This window comes from Chiloscyllium plagiosum, unplaced genomic scaffold (genome assembly GCF_037043375.1).
Source record: "Chiloscyllium plagiosum isolate Xiang-an unplaced genomic scaffold, Cpla_swu_hap1 HiC_scaffold_49, whole genome shotgun sequence".
NCBI classification, from domain to species: Eukaryota; Metazoa; Chordata; class Chondrichthyes; order Orectolobiformes; family Hemiscylliidae; genus Chiloscyllium; species Chiloscyllium plagiosum.
Genome location: NW_028270187.1, coordinates 7003394 through 7028821, shown reverse-complemented (window position 1 = coordinate 7028821; position 25428 = coordinate 7003394). Strand labels below are relative to the sequence as shown.

Here is a 25428-nt window from a genome sequence, read left to right as displayed (position 1 = left end):
AGATAGATAGATAGATAGATAGATAGATAGATAGATAGATAGATAGATAGATAGATAGATAGATAGATAGATAGATAGATAGATAGATAGATAGATAGATAGATAGATAGACAGACAGATAAGTTTTCGACAGAGGTAGATAAGAGCTTGATTAGTAAGACAAATGATGTTTATGAGTAGAAAGCAGGAGATTTGAATTGAGGAATAAATTAGCTATGACTGCGGGGAGAGCTGTCTCGATAGGCTGAATGGCCTAATTGTGCTCCTATATTTTATGGTCCTATGACATTATGTTGACAGGCAGATAAACATGCATACAGGGACATTTCATTCGGGATCGTTAGGTTAACCAATACAAGTAGAAAGAGTATTATGCAGGAAACATGCTCTTCTTCATTATCATTTGGAACACTCGTCTGTGAAAATAATCCCTCATTGTAATCAACATCTGTTTGGATTTCTCAACACCAGAGAACTGAGTCCTCAGTTTATAATGTTTTACTTGAGATAAAATAGGCATACTGAGTCAGCCAAACCACCCTGCTGGAGGTCCGATCACAGAATATTAGAGCAGTAGCCGTTTGGAAAATAGATTGCATGAATATGGGCGGCACGGTGGCACAGTGGTTAGCACTGTTGCCTCGCAGCGCCAGAGACCCGGGTTCAATTCCCGCCTCAGGCGACTGACTGTGTGGAGTTTGCACGTTCTCCCCGTGTCTGCGTGGGTTTCCTCCGGGTGCTCCGGTTTCCTCCCACAATCCAAAGATGTGCAGGTCAGGTGAATTGACCATGCTAAATTGCCCCTAGTGTTAGGTAAGGGGCAAATGTAGGGGTATGGGTGGGTTGCGCTTCGGGCTAATCTAATCTAATCTAATCTAAAATCTAATATAGAGGTCTACAGCACAGAAAACAGTCCCATCGAGTCCATGCCAGTCAAAAACAACCACCTTACTATTCTCTGATTCCATCTCCTCAGCACTTCACCCATAGCCTTAGCATCACAAATGCACATCTAAGTTTTTCATCAATGAGGATTTCTGCCTGCCCCATCTTTACGGACAGTAAGTTCCAGATTTCCCACAAACCTCTTTTTTTTCCTCACACCCTCCTCTAAATCTCCAGCTCCTTGCCTTCAATCCATGCTGGCCAATTAGGCGAAGAAGGCATATGGCATTCTGCCTTCATTGCCTGGGCATGGAGTACAATATTTGGCAAACCATGTTGCAGTGGTATAAAGTCCTTGCGAGGCCGCAATTGGAGTATTGTGTGCAGTTTTGGTCGCCACACTACCACAATGACGTGAATGCTTTGGAGACAGTGCAGAGAAGGTTCACTAGGATGTTATCTGGTCTCGAGGGCGTTGGGTATGCGGAAAGGTTAAAACAACAAGAATCGTTTTCACCGAAAAGACGGTGGCTGAGAGGAGACTCGATAGACATCTACAAAATTATGAGGTGCATTGATATGGTAGATAGTCAGAAGCTTATTTCTCGGGATTGAAGTTTCAATTATAAGGAGACACAGGTTCAGGATACGAGGAGTAAAGTATAAGGGAGATATACGAGTTAATTTTTTTTCACACAGTGTGTTGGAGGGGCTCCACAGCACAACTAGAAGGGGTGGTGGAAGCAGGATCGTCGGTGACATTTAACAGGCATTTGGATAGTCACATGAACAGGAAGAGAATTGTGGGATACAAACCAAAAAAATCAGGAGGTTTTTTTTTAGTAAGGTTCGGGCATTATGATAAGCACAGTCTTGGAGAGCCGATGGGCCTATTTCTGTTTTGTTCTTTTTAAGACCCCCAACCCCAATAAGTGATCACTACATTAAAATCTAAAAGTATCACCTTTGGGGGTTAAAACATGGAAAGATGTAAGAGAGTAATCAGGGAACCGGGGACTGAGTTGGATATTCACAATTCGATCAAATGGGCGAGTTGGCGAGAAGAGCCAAATTGACTATTCCTAGTTTCTATGAGAACCGGAGAAATAAGCTGGATGGTCGGGCATGTTCATAACGAATGGTAGATCAAGGTATAAGGGCTGAATTCCCTCCCACTCAGCCTCCACATATCCAAGGAAAACTGCCCTGTCTGACGGCTCAGATGTTCGAACAGAATTTCTAACAGGTTACGATGCACTATCACTGTGTGGGGGTCTTTAATCACACCGATACAATGGCACTCACCAGCAGTGTGTGCTGCTCCAACTGCTGCATACTCCAGATGTCTGGCTGCTGCCCCTTCACCAAAAGGTTGGGATCTAGTTCCAGTTGAAAGGGGAAGGAAAGTAAGTCGTCATTTCGACCACACTGCTTCAAAAAAGCATGTTCAGCTTCAACAAAACGACAAAGCTATCACACAAAATACAAAACCCAGCGATATCTGGTATTCCCTGAAACCACGCCCCTGCTTTCCATCCAAACATGGAGATTTTTCACCCTCAAGGAGCTACCCAGATCTTCATCTTGTTTCCACTAATGTCCTTTGAGGAAGGGAATCTGCCGTCCTTACCCGATCTTGGCCTGCATGTGATTCCAGACGCTGGTTAACTACAACTGCACTCTGGGGCAACTATGGATGTGCAATAAATGCTGGCCCAGCCAGTGACACCCACATTACTATGAATGAATGAACACAGTTTGGGACTTTTTCTGGAGTATGGTTTCCCCGGTTTGGCAATAATACTCGTGTTAAAAGGATGCAGACATATCCAAGCTCCCTCTATGACTTTTTCATTTCGGTCATCTCTCCCTGATTAAAAGGAATCGCGATAAACAAAGGCAAATATAACACTGTAGTTTCAGTCACTTACTCCCTGAGCTGTGATACAGTTGACGAATTGCCTGAAGAGAGACAGAGAGAATATTCTCAGCATATTATACAGTAGCTATGCATTGTTATAGACAGTACCTGCCAAGACCTTATCTCACTCATAAACAGAGAACAAACGGCACGGTGACACAGTGGTTAGCACTGCTGCCTCACAGCATCAGAGACCCGGGTTCAATTCCCGCCTCAGGTGACTGACTGTGTGGAGTTTGCATGTTCTCCCCGTGTCTGCGTGGGTTTCCTCCGGGTGCTCCGGTTTCCTCCCACAGTCCAAAGATGTGCAGGTCAGGTGAATTGGCCATGCTAAATTGCCCATAGTGGTAGGTGAAGGGCAAGTGTAGGGGTATGGTTGGGTGGCGGATCGGTGTGGACTTGTTGGGCCGAAGGGCCTGTTTCCACACTGTCGGTAATCTAATCTAATCTAATCAAACGCATTAATAGATGATAATTGTCAAACCCGTCTCAATACACATTAAACAGCTGCATTGGATTCGGGTGATGGGGAGGATTATGATGAGGGTTAAGAGTTACTTTGAGTGTTTTGGTGAGGGCCACGGTTAGCGTTATGTTAAGAGTTAGGTTTAAAGTTGGAGTTATGATTAGGAGTATGGTTTGGAGTAAGGTTAAGATTAGATTAGATTAGATTAGATTAGATTAGATTACAGTGTGGAAACAGGCCCTTCGGCCCAACAAGTCCACACCGACCCGCCGAAGCGAAATCCACCCATACCCCTACATTTACCCCTTACCTAACACTACGGGCAATTTAGTATGGCCAATTCACCTGACCCTGCACATCTTTTGGATGGTGGGAGGAAACCGGAGCACCCAGAGGAAACCCACGCAGACACGGGGAGAACGTGCAAACTCCACACAGTCAGTCGCCTAACGCGGGAATTGAACCCGGGTCTCTGGCGCTGTGAGGCAGCAGTGCTAACCACTGTGCCACCGTGCCACCGTGCCGCTCCTAATTGTGCTCCTATATTTTATGGTCCTATGACATTATGTTGACAGGCAGATAAACATGCATACAGGGACATTTCATTCGGGATCATTAGGTTAACCAATACAAGTAGAAAGAGTATTATGCAGGAAACATGCTCTTCTTCATTATCATTTAGAGTCAGAATTAGATTTAGGGTTAGTGCTAGGGCTAGAGTTAGGTTTAGGATTAGCGTTAGCTGTTGCATTCAGGCCGGTTAGATTTAAAGTTATGGTTCTGTTTGAATTATGTTTAAGTTAAAGGTCAGATTTTACGTTAGGGAGTTTTGAGCATTTGCTGAGGGTTAGTTTCATCATGATAAGGGTTAAGGTGGAGTTAGGTTGGAGTGGTTGGCCTATTGCTCAGTTTATGGTTAAGGTTAGGTCAGCCTGCCCAGTCGATAATGTATAAATTTAAGAAGTGAGGCAGGAAAATGACGTTGATCCAGATACATTGTGTTAAATAATGGAGCAGCATCCTGAGGGGCTGAATTTCATCCTCCTGTTTCCAGTTCTCATGGTCTTACATCTCCCTTCCTCTCAGAGGTGCTCTGACACAGTGTGCTGGGGGTGGGGGTGTTTTCACAGTTACCCGATCCAGCAGGCTAACTTTATGAGTGCCCTCCCTCCCTACTCTCAACCCCAGTTCCCAATATATTTTCTCCTTCCCCCAGCTTCCCCATTCATTAGGAAGGTTACATTGAGGCGGGGATGGCAGTGTCATGGTGTGGGAATGTGGAGCAAATCCCATTCCCGTGGGATGTTACAGACCTGTGTCCCTCCTCCGGTGGATGAAGCACACCAACACAATCAGGCCGGCGAACAGCAGAACTGAGAGGAGTGATGCCAAAATTTCCTTGGAATAGCTCCGAGCTGTAATCCAACAGGAATAGTCAGCTCAAATTAACAAATTCACCAGAAAGTTTTACCACATCACCCTTGTGATAGGCAGACAGTTCACACCGGACAGACCAACATACGCAACTCCCTGCCACCTTGAGAGTATTGAGAGTCTCACAGTAAAGGACAATTCGGCCCTTCACAAATCGCACTTTCCCACATAACCCTCCACCCCCACCCTCCCACAGCCTTCAATGTTATGACTCTTCAACTGTTCATCCAAATACTTTGTAAAGGTTTTGGGTTTCCTTGCCAAGTTGTATGTTGCAACCCACCCATCCTCTGGGTGAAAAAAGGCCTCAAGCCCCCTTTTAACTACCTGTCCTTCAATTAAAAATGACCACTCCGAACCCCAGCCTTTATTCCCGATCATTTCACTATGGGGAGTACCTGATTAGATTACATTACATTACATTACAGTGTGGAAACAGGCCCTTCAGCCCAACAAGTCCACACCGACCCGCCGAAGCGTAACCCACCCATACCCCTACATTTACCCCTTACCTAGCATTACGGGCAATTTAGCATGGCCAATTCACCTGACCTGCACATCTTTGGACTGTGGGAGGAAACCGGAGCACCCGGAGGAAACCCACGCAGACACGGGGAGAACGTGCAAACTCCACACAGTCAGTCGCCTGAGGCGGAATTGAACCCGGATCTCTGGCGCTGTGAGGCAGCAGTGCTAACCACTGTGCCACCGTGCCGCCACCTGCTTCCTACTTCCCCTGTCCCTGCTCCTCATAATGTTGCACAATTCTATCGGGTTCCCCTCTCAACATGTATTGCTCTGTCGAAAATATCCCGAGTTTATCCAGCCTCCCTCTCTTCAACGCTGAAACGCTCCATCCCAAGCGAGATCCTGGTGAAACCATCTCTACACAAAGTCTCTCCGTGAGACTTTCAATTTCAGATTTTTATTGTGTTCAAACTCCACTATCTGGTGTGGCCGGGAACCCAGAAGTATGACTGAGGTCGCTGGATCAATAACCTCATGGTGATACCAACCCGCCATCATCTCCCGAACTGAGATTTATAACAGTTTATAACTGGCAAAGACTGGATGGAGTGAATGGTCTTTCTCTGTGCTCTGTCTATATTTGTTCCGACTGTCACTGTTACCTCGCAGTGTGAATTCGATGTCGTCGCTGGTCACGTTAAAAATAATGTCGTTGGTTCCTTTGTTGATTGCTGCACAGTGATACTTCCCAACATCGTCTCTCTGGAATGAATGAATAACCAGCTCACCACCATCAGCCGTTACATGGTAGCTTACACTACTGTTTCTCAATGGCACATTGTTATGGTACCAAAGGAACTGAGGCTGAGTGCCTTCCCCCACCAGACATCGGAGAACAAGGTCCTCCCCGGACTGTATCTCAGTCCCGTTGGTGCAGGAAATCAGCACAGCATCTTTGACAGGAACTGTGGAGAAAACACACAGAGATCAAAAAGATTGGAGTTCACCCATTGATTCAGACCATCAATGGGAAGGAGTACGAAACAATGAATATACAATAGAGTTAGGCAATGCGATAGGTTAAAAAAACTGATGTAATGAAGGGATGTTAATATACTGGAAAGAGTACCCAAGAAATTTACAACGAGTTTGCAAGGATTCACCAGTCTGAGTTATAGGGAGAGGCTGGATAAGTTAAGACCTTTACCTTTCCAGCGTAGGAGACTGAGGGAGAATCTGAAAGAAGTGTATACGATCATAAGAGGCACAGTTGAGGTGAATGCACTCAGTCTGTATCCCAGTGTTATGAAGTCGAGGACGAGAGGGTATCAGTTTAAGGTTCGAGGGGAAAGAATATAAGGGAACCTGAGGGGCAGTACCTTTACACGTAAGGTGGTACACATCTGGAATGAGCTGTGAGGGGAAGTGATTGAGGTGGACACACCAACAATATTTAAAACACATTTAGACAAGTACATGGATGGGAAAGGTTCAAAAGGCTAAGCGGCAAGTGCAGGGGCATGGGGTTAGCGTGTTTGGACGTTTTGGTTGGCATGAACAAGTTTGCACAGAAGGGCCCGTTTTCATGCTGTAAGACTCTATGATTATGACATCTAGGTATATGCCGCTTTCGTGTCAAAAAGTGTGGTGCTGGAAAATCACAGCCGGTCAGGCAGCATTTGAGCATTCCTGTGAAGAGCTTATGGTCGAAACGTCAATTCTCTTGCTCCATGGATGCTGTCTGACCAGCTGTGCTTTTCGAGCGCCACAGTTTTTGACTCTGATCTCCAGCATCTAAGTTCCCCCCACCCCCCCACCCTCTCTCTCTCTCTCTCTCTCTCTCTCTCTCTCTGTCGCTTAAGTCAAAACTGTGGCCTTTTAGAACAAAGTACCAACCTTGAGCATATCCCAGCAGCAGTCGTCAGTGAGCTGATAATTCAGTTACACTTTGGGAGAGAGTCTTTGTGAACTCACCTATCACCGTGATCGCGATGTCTTCACTGTGCTGAGGTCCTGTCACCTCATTTCTCACTGAGCAATGGTAAAGCCCTTCGTCCCTTCTGTTGATAGCTCCAATGTTATAAACCACCTCAGTGCTGTTGGAAAGCTCCCAGTACAGTTCCACACTTGAGCTGTTGTAGAATTGGTAATAAATCGGCAGAGAACCATTGGAGACTGAACAGATTAAGGATCCCGTATCTCCTTCGATTAGCCCCTTTCCGGGTTGAATTATTAGTTCTGGTTTTGACACCGGAATTCCTATAAATATAGACAAAGGCTAGGTCCTTGTGTTTGGCGGAGTTAATTCAAACTTAATTATGAACATCATCACAGTCACATAAAAATGCATATATTTTGTTTTCTGTTCATTCTTTGGATTTGAGTGTCACTGGGTAGTCCAGTATTTATTGCTCATTCCTAGTTACACAGAGGGCAGTTAAGGTTTGTCAGGTTGTAATCATATAGATTCCCTTTGGAATTGATTTCAAATTCTCCAATCTGCTAAGGTGGGATTTGAGTCCTGTATATGAGCCGACACTCTGAATTCATAGGACATAGATCAGTACAGTACAGGGACAGGCCCTTCAGCCCACCATGTCTGCGCATAACTGTGACGTCATTCTGTATGAATTCCATCTGCCTGCATATGGTCTGTGTCCCTCTGTTCCCTATGTATTAATGTATCTATCTATATGGCTCTTAACCATTGTTATCGTATTTGTTTCTACCAACTGCTCTGGCAGAGTGTGTGCCAGGCACCTATGATTCTGTGTGGAATGATAGAGTCATAGAGATGTAGCACACGGAGACAGACACTTAGTCCAACTCGCCCATGCTGACCAGATGTCCTAAATTTATCTGCCAGCACTTGGCCCATATCCCGCTAAACTATTCCAATTATATACACAACCAGATACCTGTAAATTATTTTTAGATTAGATTCCTTACAGCCTGGAAACAGGCACTTCAGCCCAACAAGTTCACACCGACCCTCCGAAGAGTAACCACACCCCCCCCCCCCCCCCCCATATTTATCCATGACTAATGTACCTAAAGCTACGGGCAGTTTAGCATGGACAATTCACCTGACACGCACATCTTTGGATTTTGGGAGGAAATCGGAGCACCCGGAGAAAACACACGCAGACAACTGGAGAATGTGCAAACTCCACATAGACAGTCGCCCGAGGCTGGAATCGAACCCATGTCCTTGGCGTTGGGAGGCAGCAGTACTAACCACTGTGCCACCGCATTGCGTTCTGCCAGCCTCTACCAGTTCCTCAGACAGCTCATTCTATAGCCGCACCACTATGTGTATGAAACAGTTGCCCCTGAGATTCCTTTTAAAATTTCTCCTTCTCACCCTCAACATATGCCCTCTAGTTCTGGATTCCCCCACCCCAGAGAAAAATACCTTGTCCATTTAGCCTATATATGCCCTTGATGATTTTATAAACCTCTATAAAGGCATCTCTCAGCCTCCGATGCTTCAAGAAAAACAATTCCAGCCAATTCAGCCTCTTCCTAAAGCTCAAATCCTCCGACCCTGGCAAAATACTTACATAGAACATAGAACATAGAAGAATACAGCGCAGTACAGGCCCTTGGGCCCTCGATGTTGCGCCGATCCAAGCCCACCTAAACTACACTAACCCACTATCCTCCATATACCTATCCAATGCCCTCTTAAATGCCCATAAAGAGGGAGAGTCCACCACTGTTACTGGCAGGGCATTCCATGAACTAACGACTCGCTGAGTGAAGAACCTACCCCTAACATCAGTCCTATATCTACCCCCCCTTAATTTAAAGCTATGCCCCCTTGTAATTCCCGACTCCATACGCGGGAAAAGGTTCATACTGTCGACCCTATCTAACCCCCTAATCATCTTGTACACCTCAATCAAGTCACCCCTAAACCTTCTTTTCTCTAGTGAAAACAGCCCCAAGTGCCTCAGTCTTTCCTCATACGATTTTCCTTCCATACCAGGCAACATCCTGGTAAACCTCCTCTGCACCCGTTCCAATGCCTCCACATCCTTCCTATAGTATGGCGACCAAAACTGCACACAATATTCCAGATGCGGCCGTACCAGAGTCTTATACAACTGCATCATGACCTCAGGACTCCGGAACTCAATTCCTCTACCAATAAAAGCCAGTACGCCATATGCCTTCCTCACCGCACTATTTACCTGGGTGGCAACTTTCAGAGATCTGTGTACATGGACACCAAGATCCCTCTGCTCATCCACACTACCAAGTATCCGACCATTAGCCCAGTACCCCATCTTTTTGTTATTCTTCCCAAAGTGAATCACCTCACACTTAGCTACATTGAATTCCATCTGCCACCTTTCTGCCCAGCTCTGCAGCTTCTCTATATCCTGCTGTAACCTGCCACATGCTTCCTCACTGTCAACAACTCCTCCGACTTTCGTGTCATCCGCAAACTTGCTCACCCAACCTTCTAACCCCTCTTCCAGGTCATTTATAAAAATGACAAACAGCAATGGTCCCAAAACAGATCCTTGCGGAACACCGCTAGTGACGGCACTCCATGAAGAAACTTTGCCATCAACTACTACCCTCTGTCTTCTTCCATCCAGCCAATTCCTAATCCAAACCTCCAACTCACCCTCAATGCCATATCTCCGTATTTTCTGCAGTAGCCTACCATGGGGAACCTTATCAAACGCCTTACTAAAATCCATATATACCACATCTACCGCTTTCCCCTCATCAACCTCCTTCGTCACCTTTTCAAAGAATTCAATAAGGTTTGTGAGGCACGACTTGCCCTTCACAAAACCATGCTGACTATCCTTGATCACATTATTCCTATCTAGATGTGCATAAATCCTATCCCTTACAATTCTCTCTAAGGTATCACAACAATGTACCTGTCAGGCAGGTAGGAAAGGGTCGTGCGAGGGAGCCATGGTTTAATAAGGAATTGGAATCCCTTGTTAAATGGAAGAGGGCGGCCTATCTCAAGATGAGACGTGAAGGTTCAATTGGGGCGATTGAGAGTTATAGGGTAGCCAGGAAGGACCTGAAGAGAGAGCTAAAAGCAGCAAGGAGGGGACATGAAAGGTCCTTTGTAGATAGGATTAGGGAAAACCCTAAGGCTTTCTATAGGTATGTTAGGAATAAAAGAATGACTAGGGTAGGAATAGGTCCAGTCAAGGATAGTAGGGGGAAGTTGCGTGTGGAGGCGGAAGAGATTGGGGAGACACTGAATGAATACTTTTCTTCAGTATTCACTCAGGAACAGGGCATTGTTGTCGATGAGAATACTGAGGCACAAATAAGTAGAATGGATGGCTTTGAGGTATGTAGAGAAGAGGTGTTGGAAATCCTGGAAAAGGTGAAAATTGATAAGTCCCCTGGGCCTGATGGCATTTATCCTAGGATTCTCTGGGAAGCAAGGGAGGAGATTGCAAATCTTTTCTGAAAATTTTCAAGTTTGACAAGATCCTTCCAATAGAGGTGTGGCCAGAATTACACACAACGTTCCAAAAGTAACCTAACCAATGTTAGGCCGCATCATGACATCCCAACAGCCGCATCATGACATCCCAACTCGTGTACTCAATGCTCCGACCAATAAAGGAAAGCATACCAAACACCTTCTTCATTATCCTATGAGACACCAGTTTCAAGAAACTATGAATGGGCACTCCAATTGCTCTTTTCACAGCAACACATCAGTCCTGCTCTGATTTGCCTTTCCAAAATGCAGCTCCTCACATTTACTAAACTAAACTCCATCTGCCACTCCTCAGCTTATTGTCCGATCTGGATCAAGATCCTGTTGTACACTGAGTTAACATTTCCACGCACTTCTCCTTTAAACTCTCCTCCTCTCACTGTAAAGCGGTGTCCCCTAACCTAGTATCTGACATTTTCACCCTGGAAGAAAGACTCTGACTATCCAGCCTGTCCATGCCCCTCTTAATTTTATATCTGTCAATCAGATCTCCCCACAGACTCAAGTACTCTCGTGTAAACAATACAGGTGTGTCCAACCACTCCTCATATCTCACATACTTCCATCAAGGCAACATCCCGGTTAGCCCTTTTCTCACCCTCTTGAAAGCCTCTACATCTTTCCTAAAGTGTGGGACCAGAACTGCACACAATCCTCCAAATGTGGTGGAATTAAATTCTTAAACAGTTGCAATATAACTTTCCAAATTTTATACGCATTGAGCCGACTGATAATGGCAAGCATGCCATATGGCTGCTTTCACAGCTTATCTGCTTCTGTTTCCACTTTCAGAGAATTATGGACGTGCACCCTAAAATTCCTCTGTATATCAATGCTTCCCAGGATCTTGACATTTACTGTAAATTTCTCCTACTAAAAATGCAACACCTTACCACCTTACCACCCGACACCTGGAGGAAGAACGTCTCATATTCCGCCTTGGGACCCTGCAACCACACGGGATCAATGTGGATTTCACCAGCTTCCTCATTTGCCCCCTGCCCCTCCACATTATACCAGTCTCAAGCCTGCAATTCGGCAATGCCCTCATGACCTGGAAATCACCTTTCCCATCTAACCACTCCACCCCACCCCCCCCACACCCCCACTCCGACCTATGGCCTTCTCCCTCAATTTCACCTATCTATCGTATTCCAAGGTGTCTTCCCCCTAACCACACACCCCTCCCATTTATCTCTTAGCCCTCTGGCCCCCAAGCCTAATTCCTGATGAAGGGTTTATGCCCAAAAGTTGATTCTTCTGCTCCTGGGATGCTGCCTAAGCTGATGTGCTTTTCCAGCACCTTAGTATCGACTATTGTACCCAGCATCTGCAGTCCTCACTTACCCCTCAACTGACCTTAGTCCTGATTAAACTCCATTTACGGTTTCTGGGCTTATCTTTCAGGATGATCTACATTCTTTTATTAACTTCCTCACTATCCACGACGCCACCAATTTTCATGTTATCTGCAAACTTACTAATTAGACATGGTAAACGCAAGAAAGATGCTCGTGATAATCAACAGACATCCAGGGCGTCACAGTCGGAAGGGAAATAGGGCACGATTGAGATTGTGAGGAATATCTTCACCCAGAGAGTGGGGACCGTGTGGCATTCTCTGCCACAGAAAATAACCAGTGCCTGTACATTGAAAGTTGTTGGAAAAGGAGCTGGGTAGAGTACTTATGGCCCAAAGGAATGGAGAAAGGGGACAGGAGACTGAGGTGGATGACCAGCCACAAGCCTAGTGAATAGGCAGAGCAAGATGGAAGGAATGATGGGCTATTCCCATTCACATATTTCCGTAATTCTCTGGGACAGTGAATCCCACAGACTTCCAATCTCTGGCTGAAGATAATTCTCCTCATCTCAGTCATAAATAACCCACCGATTATCCTGTGTTGTGTTTATCTCGCTCATAGATTGTGAGATGCGGAACATGATGATAATTTGTTTCTGTTCTGAATCTTTAACAGTTAAAAAAGGAGGATAATAAATGGGACTCACGTCTGATGGACAAATCGAGCTGATGACTGCGTTTCCACACCTTCCCGTTTGTGACTTCACAGTGGTAAGTACCTGAGTCTGCTGGATGAGCTGACTCAGAGATGTAGTCGCTGTGGTCGGATGAAGACTGAAGAGGGACACTATTTCTGTAAAAGGTGTACCACAAGGAAGCTTGGAAGGGATTTTCTTCAATGCAGCACAGCAGTTCAATCCGGTGACCATCAAACAGCTGTCCCTCAGGACGCACAGTCAACTTAGGGACAGCGAATGACTCTGAAAAGCAGAAGGACATGTTTCTGTTTCAACCTGTAGAATGCCTGGGCTTGGGAAAGCTCAGTGATTAGAATGAGAGTAAGAAAATCCCGAGGCGGTGTGAGTACAGGAGACTCAGAACAATATTTCAAGGCCAGTGAAGGCTATCAGTATCGTGTCAACTCAAGATCAGATTTTGTGATGATTGCGATTGTATTTGGAATGAACACGTACAACTACAGCGAGAGAATTGTGCCCAGTTCTGGAATCCACTTTCTAGTAGGGACGGAATAGCACTGGGGGAGGGTGCAGCGAGATTGGACAGACTGGGCTTTTTAATTCCTTAGAGCAGAGGAGACGAGGGTGGAGCTCATGATTGAGTTGTATGATACTATGAGGGAGTATAAATAGGGTCGACAGGAGGAAAGCCTTCCCCTTGATGAGATCAAAAGCAGAAGGGGATAGGTGTAGATTGACGGTAAATGGTAGAAAGCTTCGAGAGAATATGAGGAAAAGCATTTTCACTGAGAGATCTAGAGCTCACTGCTCCTGTAATGGTGGGAGAGGCAAAAACGCTCATCACAGTGAAGAAGTGTTTTGATATGTACTCGCGAGGACAAGGTTATGCTGCTGCATGCTGGGGAAGTAGGGATTAGAGAATAGCGAGGTGGCTGCTTCTCACTTGATTGCTCCAAGGGTCTTTATTTATTCTGGGGACTCTGCAATAGTGACAGATAGTTACGCTTAATGGAAATGTGAATGTTGTCGCTCCTCTTTCTCAGACTGTAAACTGCCTCAATCGCTTCACAGCTGTAATTCCCAGAATCATTTGCAGCCGTTGCATTGATCGTGTACACGCTGCTATGATCAGGCACCGTCTTCAGGGCGTCGCTGTCTCTGTGAAACGAGTAATGAAACTGGACGGAGGGCCGTGCCATCTGGACAGTGCACGTCAGCATGAGCCGGAGCCCCTCGAATACTTCAGCCGCTGGCCCCACCCGCAACACGGGCTTTGCAAAGCGTTCTGGAATGTAACACACAATTGGGATTCATGAATCTACTGTTATCACAGAGCGAAAGGCGCAATGATGACACGGGGTGAAGAATTTGAGCATTTACTGACAAAGGACAGTGGAGACGGAGAAACTTTATTTTTCTCGTACATTCCAAAATTCAAATTCTATTTTGATGCCACTAAATTCTTAGAATCGTAGATTCTTGCAGCATGGAAACATAACTCTCTGCCCAACCCGTCCATGCTGACCAGGTTTACAGATCCAGTCCCATTTGCCAGCATTTGCCACTAACCCTCTGAACGTTTCATATCTAAGTAACTATTGATATGTCTTCTCAATACTGGAATTGTACCAGTCTCCACCATTTGCTTTGGCGGTTCGTTTCATACACACACTGCTCACAGTGTAAAAACGTTGCCCCTTAGGGTTTTTTAAAATCTTTCCCCTCTCACCTTGAAGCTATGCTGTCCAGTTTTCAACTCTCCTATCCTGGTGAAAAGAGCTTGGCTATTCAGGATATCTAAACCCCTCCCAATTTTAAGAGCCTCTATAACGTCACCGCTCAGTCTCCTGTGCTCCAACCTATCCATTAAATATAAACCTCCACTCTCGATAACACCCCAGTAAACCTTTTCTGGCACCATTTCAAAGTCGATTTCCACAACAAAAATTGAATCCAGATCCCAAGAACGTGCCCTTGGTCTCTGGATTAATAGTCCATTGCTAATACCACTGGGTCGTCAATGTGTGGCTGAGCCTTACGCCATGTAATGCCTCAACTGCAATGTTCTCTTTTCTAATGAATGTTTCAATCATATCTTCATCCATAAAATATTGAGTATTTGTCTTCATGACCTGAACCATAAAATTAAAATTCTTTATATCTCCTTTGCTACGCTAGTCAATCCATCTTGAACCTTTGTGTTTTGGTTCACTCACTCTCCTCAAATGAGGACAGACTCCCAATCTTTGTCCTCAGACTCTTCTCCTTATGTTGTAAAATACCAGCCTCAAACCCCATCACAAGCTTCGCCTCAATCAAACAAACAGTTGCCACAGCTTTTATGTACCCTACAGATCAACATAACTCAGCACAGTGTCTTGGAAGACTTTTCAGCGCCTCCTCAATTGTCGCTGCACATTTCTTAAAATGAGGGATGCAAGAGAGCGCTGGCACCGTGATTGCATTATGAAAGTATGTATTGTCATAAAACTGGAAAGAGTTTACAAGGATGTTATCGAGACTGGAGGGTCTGAGTTACAGCTGGTTAGGCTGTAACTTATTTCCCTGGAAGCTCAGAGATTAAGGATGACCATTTACCAGTTCATAACATCAAAAAGGCATAGATATGACGAATACACATGGTCTGTTCCCCGGGGTAGGAGATTCCAAAACGAGAAGGCATAGGTTTAAACTGAGAGGGGAAAGATTTAAAGGTGTCCTGAGATGCACTTTTTATTCACACAGAGAGTAGTACTTGCATTGAGCAAGCGACCGGCGGAAGTAGTAGAGGTTGGTACAATTATTACATTTAAAAAACGTTTGGACAGGGGCATAGATAATAACAGTTTGGAAGGGTAAGTGCCAAACACAGACAAGTGGGTCTAGTTCAGTTTTGAAAACCAGGTCGGCACGGACGAGTAGGGCTGAAGGGCCTGCTTGCTTGGTGGAATCAATGTGTAAGACTCACAGGATTGCACCCTCTTCACTGTACATCACTGCCACTTGAGCTTTGTTTTCCTGCTGGAAGGAGAGCGGTGCCAGCAGCCAGTACTGGCTAAGCTCACCATGAAGGGCTCTCCACACCTATGTATGGTACCATCAGATTAAACCACCAATCTCCTGCCTCGTTAATGAGACAGGGACGGTGGTGACTTTGCTATCGCTCCCATTACTCATAAAGCGTTAAAGAGAGATGGGGTTTGACAAAGTAGACAGAGAGAGGATGTTTTCCCGTGTGCGACAATCTGGAACAATCGGTTATCATTTCAGGATAAGGGGTTGGGGCAGACTGAAAACCGAAATGAGGAAGAATGGATTCTCTCAAAGGTGGCGGGCGTGATGACTAGAGAGTGAATAAGATTGTGTTGTTTACTCTGAGGCAGAGACAGTGGTTAGAGGGAGGCGCGGGAAGGGACCTGACGGAGATGTGTAAGGTTATGGGGAACATGGAACCGGCGGATAGGATGCAGTTGTTGCCCTTGGGTCAGAGGTTAATAACATGGGGGAGGGTATCCTGTTAAAGTGAAAGGCAGAGGGGGATTTCAGGATAGTTTCACCTAGAGGGTGATGAGGGTCTGGAATGCACTGCCTGGGAGGTTAGCTGAGGAGGGAAACTTCACAACCTTTAAAAGGTACTTGGACGAGCACTTGAAATGTCATAATATTCAAGGCTGTGGGGCCTAGTGCAGGAAAGTGGGGTTGTTTTGATTTTGCTTGCTTTGACAATGCAGACGTAATGGGCCGAATGTACTCTTCTGCATTGTATGATTCAGAATGTGTCCAGTGTTTTAAAAAGCCCTCCAGAGAAATGAAAACATTGTTTCCGACAGATTGTAACTCCAGGTAATTACCTTGAACCTGAACATCAACAGGCCATGATGTGTACGGGTACACTTTACAGCTGTACAATCCACTGTCATCGGTGCTGTTTATTTTAATGCTGTGCGAAGACTCACGTTTTTCAGACTTCATTGAATGGATCATCTTGCCTTTTTTATAAAAGGTAAATTCTGTCTCCCACCAAATATCTAATCTGGACCGACAATTCAGTTTCACTGTCTCTCCTTCCAAAGGTGAAACTGGGACAACGTGGAAAGCCACATTCCCATCTAAGATTGAAAGCAAAGTTGTATCATTGCAGTTTACCACAGGCTATCACTTCGCTGGCAACTGTTCCGAAAACATTCACTATCACATTGTTTCTGGAATGGGTTTACGAGTATCACTCCAGCCAAACTATCCTCGATATTTTCTACAATCCATTCTGAATAAATAAATAAATAACATTCATTTGATTTCAACTCATCTTCAAAATTGAGTACAGGTTTGGTTCCCCTTACCGAGGAAGGGATCTTAAGACCATAAGAAATTAGAACGGGGGAGGTCACTCAGCTCCATTCCCCGTCGTAAAGAGTCAAATAATATCAGTCAGAACCCTTTCTTGTCTCAACTGAAAGCAAATGCGTGTAGAGATGAGGAGAAGAAGATGTACAGATACAACACGAGGATCGAAGCAAAAGTTTTTTCAAGAAGTTATGACTTGGACGTGCCTCTGTTGGACTGGGGTGGACAAAGTTAAAAACCATACAACACCAGGTTATAGTACAACAGGTTTATTTGGAAACACAACCATCTGATGAAGGAACAGCGCTCTGAAATCCAATGCTTCCAAAGAAATCTATTGGATGATAACCTTATGTTGCATGATTTTTAACTTAAAAAATGTTAAAAGAGTAAAAGGCAACGACTGGAAATATTACAATAGCAGCAAGATGCACAATCAGCAAGATAAATAGACATAGGACTGTCAGTTCTTAATGATATTATATAACACTCTCAGATATCAGAGTAAAGGATTCTGTAGGCAGTAGTGATCCTTCATTCCTGATGAAGGGCTTTTGCCCGAAACGTCGATTTTGCCTGTCCTCGGATGCTGCCTGAATTGCTGTGCTCTTCCAGCACCACTGATCCAGAATCTGGTTTCCAGCATCTGCAGTCATTGTTTTTACATCGTAAATTATAGTTGATAGAGATCAGTTAGTTGGATCAGAATCGGAATTAATAGAGAAAGGAAGCACACCACTCTCTGGGTGAAAGCACTTCTCCTCATTTCACTGCTACCTGATTTACTTGAAACTGTGACCCCCTGGTTCTGAACATCCACACCCAACCTCCAGGATCATCAGGACATACTTCCTGCGTTTCCCTGCCTTTTCATAGAGTAAATGTCGTTTGTCCAATCAGTCCACGCTGACCCTGTTCGCAAAATAAACTAGTCCTAACAACCTGCATTTAGCCTATATTCTCCAAACCATTCCTATAAATGCCTTTTCAACATTACAACTGTGTCTGAATTCACCACTTCCCCTGGCAGTTCATTTCACACACCAATCACTCTGTGTAAAAAAAAACTTGCCCTAAAGACCTTTCTTAAAAAATTTTCTCTTCTCAACTTAAAAATATGCCCTCGAGTTTTGAATTCCTCCATCAAAGGGAAAAGATGCTTGTAATTCACCTTATCTATGCTTCTCATGATCTGAGAACCTCAAAATTGTCAACCATCAACCTCCACTACTCCAGTGAAAAATGTTCCAGTTTTTCCAATCTGTTTTTGTGTCTCAAACCTTCCATTCCCAGAAACATTCTGCTAAATCATTCCAGTACTCTCTCTGGTTTAGCAATATCCTTCCTATATCAGGGCAACCAGGATTGCACTCAGTATTCTAGAAGAGGCCTCAGCAACAACCTGCACAACCTCAAACTAACATCCTAACGCCGATACTCAAAGGCTTGATCAAAGAAGGCAAGTATGCTAAATGACTTTTTACACGCTCTGTAATACAAATTTCAAAGAACTGTGCACCTGTGCGCCTAAATTCCTCTGTTGTACAACGCTGGCCAAGGCCCTATCATTAATTACATCAAGTAATGTATTTGTATAACCAAAATATCATACATTTATCCAAATTAAACTCTATCTGCTACTCCTCAGCCCATTGATGCAACTGATCAAGACTCTTTGTATTCTTAAGTAACCTGTTTCATTGTTCACTATACCTCCAATTTTTCATCCTTGTCATTTGCATGCTTACTAACCATGCCTCCAATATTCTCATCCAAATCGTTTAATTGAATCACAAATAACAGTGGACACTGCAACAAACCTTATTGAACAAGACATGCCCTATTCCTCCAATCTGAAAACAACCTTCCAACATTACTGTTTCCTGCCATTAAACCAATTTGTATCCAGTTCACAAGCTCATCCTAAATTCCATGTGATGTAACTGTCCTAATTAGTCAATCATGCGGAACCTTATCAAAGGTTTTACTGACGTCCAAGTAAACAACTCTCCACTCTCTTTTTTTGTTCACTTCATTAACAAGTTCAATCAAGTTTGTTAGAATATATTTTCCATGCACCAAACCATGCTAACTCCCTAATCAATCCTCTCCTCTCCAAATGCATGTAAACACTATCTTTCATAACCACGTCCAACAACTTATCTATCACTGATATCAGACACACAAATCTCTAGCTTCCAGGCTTCTCATTACAGCCTTTCTTTAACAAAGGCTCAATATTAGCCATCCTAGAATATCAGGTTGTGTGTGTGTGTGTGTGCGTGTACGCGTGTGTGGCGTATGCAGACATGAGACATGAGACAAATGGCGTGGAAATTTTTATTCAATGTTCACCACCAGGATGAAAGGAAACATCCGAGTGGCCAGTGATGAGCAATGGCCTTCTCATGAAAGGGCAGTGCTGCGTGATCAAAAAAGTGAAGGAGAGGGCAATGATTAAATCATAAGTTCATAGATCATACAAATCTTTCAACACGGCTTTGTGAGGGGCAGGTCATGCCTATCAAATCTTATCGAGTTCTTTGTGGATGTGACTAGAAAAGTTGATGAGGGTCGAGCTGTGGATGTGGTGTATATGGACTTCAGCAAGGCATTTGATAAGGTTCCCCATGGTAGGCTTATTCAGAAGGTCTGGAGGAATGGGATTCAGGGGAACATAGCTGTCTGGCCAACAGAAGACAGCGAGTGGTAGTAGAAGGAAAATATTCTGCCTGGAAGTCAGTGGTGAGTGGTGTTCCACAGGGCTCTGTCCTTGGGCCTCTACTGTTTGTAATTTTTATTAATGACTTGGATGAGGGGATTGAAGGAGGGGTCAGCAAGTTTGCAGACAACACAAAGGTTGGAGTGTCGTTGACAGTATGGAGGGCTGTTGTTGGCTGCAGCGGGACATTGACAGGATGCAGAGATGGGCTGAGAGGTGGCAGATGGAGTTCAACCTGAATAAATGGAGGTGATGCATTTTGGAAGGTCGAATTTGAAAGCGGAGTACAGGATTAAGGATAGGATTCTTGGCAGTGTGGAGGAACAGAGGGATCTTGGTGTGCAGGTATATAGATCCCTTAAAATGGCCACCCAAGTGGCCAGGGTTGTTAAGAAAGCATATGGTGTTTGGGCTTTCATTAACAGGGGGATTGAGTTTAAGAGTCATGAGATCTTGTTGCAGCTCTATAAAACTTTGGTTAGACCGCACTTGGAATACTGCGTCCAGTTCTGGTCGCCCTATTATAAGAACGATGTGGATGCTTTGGAGAGGGTTCAGAGGAGGTTTACCAGGATGCTGCCTGGACTGGAGGGCTTATCTTATGACGAGAGGTTGACTGAGCTCGGACTATTTTCATTGGAGAAAAGGACGAGGAGAAGAGGGGATCTAATTGAGGTATACAAGATAATGAGAGGCATAGATAGAGTCAATAGCCAGAGACCATTTCCCAGGGCAGAAATGGCTAACACGAGGGGTCATAGTTTTAAGCTGGTTGGACGAAAGTATAGAGGGGAAGTCAGAGGCGAGTTCTTTACACAGAGAGTTGTGAGAGCATGGAATGGGTTGCCAGCAGCAGTTGTGGAGGCAGGGTCACTGGGGACATTTAGGAGACTCCTGGACATGCATATTGTCACAGAAATTTGAGGGTGCATACATGAGGATCAGTGGTTGGCACAACATCGTGGGTTGAAGGGCCTGTTCTGTGCTGTACTGTTCTATGTTCTATGTTCTAAATATTATTACTCAGAGCCCTGCAATTGCGTCCATAATGTCTTGGAATACATTCGATCAGGTCCTGGTGATTTGTTTACCTTTATGTTTGCTGAGACTACCGGCACTATTTCGTCTGTAATGTCATTTGTTTTCAAAACATTAATATTCATTTCCCAGAGTTCTCTAGCCTCTACTCCTTTCTCAAAAGTAAAAACTGTCGCAAAATATTACCTTAACATCTCCTATTAGAATTTCATAGTTTTCTGCCAGATCCCTTCCTCGTTCTTCTAAGCTCTAGTGAATATAATCCTAACCAATCCAGTCTCTCATCATATATAGTTGACCACCATCTAATTGTCTGTCCCGAATTGCCCATTGCGAAGGTGGTGTTGAGCTTCCTTCTTGAACCACCACAGTCCATGTGCTGTAGATAGACTCACAATGCCCTGAGGGAGCGAATTCCAGCATTTTGACCAAGCGGCACAGAAGAAACTACTGACATATTTCGAAGTCAGGATGGTGAGTGGCTTGGAGGGGAAGCTGCAGGGTACAAGGTTCCCATGTATCTGCTGCCTTTTAGATGGAAGCGGTCATGGGTTTTGAAGGTGCTGTCTGAAGATCTTCCGTGAACTTCTGCAGTGCATTTTGTAGATAGTACACTCTGCTGTTACGAAGCGTCAGTCGTGGATCGACACCATCCAAGGACAAAGCAGCCCCCACTTGACTGGCACCGCTTGTGGATGTGGTGCCAGTCAAGTGGGGGCTGCTTTGTCCTTGGATGGTGTCGATCTTTTCCAGGAGTATTCCCTAACTCTCCTGATTTGCGCCTTATAAATGGTGGACAGGCTTTCGGGAATCACAACAGGATTCCCAGCATCTGATCTGATCTTACAGTCACTGTGGGTATGTGATAACTCCAGTTGAGCTTCTCCACGAAACTCCACGATGTTGATAGTAGGAACTCAGTGTTGGTAACACCCTTAAATGTCAAGGGGTGATGGTTAAATTCTGCCTCGATATTAACTCCCAGGATGTTAAAAGTGGGGAGATGTGAACACCATTGAATGTCAAGGGGCAATGATTAGATTGTCTCTTATTGGAAATGGTCATTGCCTATCACTTGTGTGGCGCGAATGTTACTTACCACTTGATAGCACAAGTGTGGATATTAATCAGACATTTTTGCATTTGGACATGGACCGTTTCAGTATCTGAGAAGTGGTGAATGGAGCAACTATCAGTGAACATCACCGCTTCTGACCTTTTCATGGAAGGAAGATCATTGATGAAACATCTCTGCTCCTGCCCTCGAGTCCCCATAACTGGGAGAGTCCTGTTAAAAGCAGCTTACACAGACATGGCATAAAACCATCAAAACATTTGTTGGCAATAGCTAGACAAAAGAATGACCAACCTGATACTGTGATGTTTAGTTCGTTCGAAACCCACTTTTTATAGCCAATTTTTAATTCACACCGATAAGATGCTTCATCTGAATACGCTGCACTTTCTATGGTCAGTGACCCGTATGTAGACTGTTTTATTAACCCATTATTTCGATACCATCCGAAATGATTACGTCCTCTCAGGTTCTGGGGTCGGGTCCAGCAGCTCATTTCAATCCTCTCATTTCTCAGAGCATGTTCAGGATTGGCTTCCAGAGTTAGCACTTCATCAGAAACTGCCAAAGCAAAACGACACTAAATCAGCTTGGAATGCAAATTACATTTGATAGTTGAATGTTGTGGATTCCAACACCGGGAAGGGGATGTTAGAGCTGCACGGGACATTGATGATGCGTGGCTGGAACACTGTGTACAGTTCCAGTCTCCACACGACAGGAAGGATTTTATTCCACTAAGGGGGGATATAGAGGATAGTCCCAGGATATTGCCTACGAGGAACAACTTTAGTGATGAAGAGAGGGTGAATAAGTTCATGTTGTTTTCTTTCGAATAGAGAAGGTTGAGGGGTGTCCTGATAGAGCTGTGTAAGTTTATGAGGAATATGGATAGGGGGGATATGAAGCAGCTGTTCTACTTAGTCGAAGGGTCAATAACAAGGGGGCTATCACTTCAATTGAAAGGCAGGAGATTTGGGGGGAATTCGAGGATTATTTCATCTCGAGGGTTAATAGGTATGAAGGACCAAGCCTCAATAACCCTCTACGGTAAAGAATTCCACAGATTCAATCCCCTCAGAGATGAAATTCCCCCTCACCTCCATCTTCAATTGGCAACCCCCTTTATTTGAGAGGATGCCCCTCTGGTCCAGACTCTCCAAAACAAGTTCCGCATCTCCTTTCCAAGTCTCTCTACGATTATTCAACAAGATCAGCTTCTGTTCTTCTAAATCTACTCAATCTACTCAAATTCTCGTCATGTGGAATTACTAACCCCTAGCCTAATCTTGTGAAAGTTACTGACCAAAAAAAAGACGTTTGAGCAGTAAATCATGCTGAAACGTGTATTGGGCTGAAAATTGGTTTGTAGTTAAAGAAAATACCGTGTGTCGTTCATTATCACTTATCAGAAGGATGAGGAGACGCTAGAGAGGGTACAGAAATGTTGCCTCGTTGGGAAAGTATTAACAATGAGGAGAAATTGGACAAACTTGGTCTGTTTTCATCTGAACAATAGTGAGTGAGGGACAACTTGATGGGAGTTTACAAAATTATGAGAGGCATCGATGGAAGTCTTGTTTTTCAAGGGTACAATATATCAATTACTGGGGGACATGGGTTTCAGGTGAAGGGGGGAAATTTAAAATAAATGGAAGAGGCAAGTGTTTTACCACATAGAAAATGGTAAGTGCCTAGAATGGCTTTTCAGAGAAGGTGGTGAAGGTAGATACTATAGCTACGTTTAAGAGGCCTGCGGACAGATATCCAAACAGACAGAGGATAACGGGGTATGAACAGCCTCGAGATAAAAGGTTGACAAAGGCATCATGTGTCAGTACAGTCTTGGTGAGTTGAAGGGCCTGTTCCTATGCTGTACTATTCTTTATTCTTTGAACACTGCAAGCTCCACTTACATGTAAAATTTTCAAAATAAATGAGAGTCAAAGTTCACTTACGTGTGACGACAACTTCAACAGTTTCACTCTTTTTCCATGTAGTGGATGTCATACAGTGATAAGACCCACCGGTTTCACTGTCGACGGGTACTTCGTAAATATTACTCTGTGTGGAATCGAAATATTGTTCATTTTTGAACCAATAAATAACTCGTCCTTTATCTGTTGCACATTCCAGTTTTAAAGTCCCTCCTTCTTTTAAGAAACCAGTTGCAGGATTTATGTAAAGCACAGGCCTTCGAATAGCTGAAAAAAAGGAGTAAGTTTATGAATCCTATAATTGCATTTTTATGATCTCTCACTGCTATAAGCCTCAATGTCCCCAGTATACAGAGCTCTAGTTCGAGTTGGTTATCTGACCTAACAGTCCAGTCCAGACAATAAGACCTAAACGGGATGAATGTTGGTGGTACCTGACGTTGGTTTGCTTCTAGTATCGCCTCTGCGTCACCAACCATTTAAGTAGGTATATATATATATATATATATATATATATATATATATATATATGTATATATTTCTTTTCTCTCAAAGGGCCTAAAGCTGATAGAGACCAGCAGATCTACTGTTTGGAAGAGTTAACCGCACAGTTTATATTTAGTCTTAATGTAGTCAGCTGGATAACAACATGAAACCAATTCTATGATATGCAACACTTTAACCACAACTCAATTTGATCTGTTGGCCTCAACTGAAAAAAAAACGGATTTTTACTCTGTGTTTTCCAGAAGACGTTCTCAGCCCAAAGCAAAGTGTGCAGTACCAGACAATAATCTCCCCAATGCTAGAACATTTAACCATTGCCCCTTGACCTTAAATGGTGCTACCGTCACTGCATCCCTCTACTCTCAACATCCTGGAGTTTCCTATTGACTAGAAACGCATCTGGATTCATCATGTTAATAGAGTTGTTGCAAGAGCAGATCAGAAGCTGGGAATCCTGCAATGAGTAACTCATCTCCTGATTACCCCGACAAAGCCTGTCCACAATCGACAAGGCATAAATTAGAAGTTTGATGGAGTACTCCCACTTGCCTGGATGTGTGCAGCTCCAAGAACAGAACAAAGACTGTAGAACATTACAGTCCAATACAAGTCCTCCAGCCCTCGGTGTTGTGCCAACCTGTGAAAACAATCTGATCTCCATTTATCTTACACTATTCAATTTTCATCCATATGGTTATCTAATGAGAGTTTAAATGCCCTTAAATTTGGCGAGTCTACGACTGTGTGTTCCCCACCTCTAGTACTCCCTGACTAAAGAAACTACCTCTGGCATCTGTCCTATATGTACCAATATTAAATTTATAGCTATGAACCCTCATGCTAGCCATCACCATCCAAGTAAGCTTAACATCATCATGGCCAAAGCAGCGCCACTTTATTGGCACTACAAACATCCACCACCAACTCTCGAATGCATTGCAGAAATTCATCAAAGGTACTTAGACAGCACATTCCAAAGCTCGGACCACATCAATCTCGCAGGAAGAGGGCAGCAGACGCATGGGAACCACCACCTGCAAGTTTCCCCTGAGCCACCCAACATCCCACTCGAAAATATATTGGCCATTTCTTTAATGTTGCTAGTGTCAAACACTTGGAATTCCCTACCTCAGGAC

At 44.2% G+C, this 25428-nt stretch overlaps 1 protein-coding gene across 14 annotated transcripts in view; it reads right to left on the bottom strand.

The window, feature by feature from the left end:
- Positions 1-25428, bottom strand: part of LOC122544514 (Fc receptor-like protein 5) — a 52937-nt gene that overhangs the window by 6292 nt on the left and 21217 nt on the right. For 13 of the 14 annotated variants that reach the window (XM_087984924.1, XM_087984927.1, XM_087984922.1 and 10 more), the window contains 10 exons: positions 23807-24052; positions 22143-22409; positions 16521-16778; positions 13673-13954; positions 12679-12951; positions 7149-7433; positions 5837-6139; positions 4586-4687; positions 2817-2847; positions 2191-2264 (listed from right to left, as the gene is read on the bottom strand). In XM_087984924.1, coding sequence (XP_087841050.1) covers positions 2191-2264; positions 2817-2847; positions 4586-4687; positions 5837-6139; positions 7149-7433; positions 12679-12951; positions 13673-13954; positions 16521-16778; positions 22143-22409; positions 23807-24052 — 2121 coding nt within the window. The remainder of the gene's footprint in view (positions 1-2190; positions 2265-2816; positions 2848-4585; positions 4688-5836; positions 6140-7148; positions 7434-12678; positions 12952-13672; positions 13955-16520; positions 16779-22142; positions 22410-23806; positions 24053-25428) is intronic. The other variant, XM_087984928.1, reaches the window with a different exon arrangement.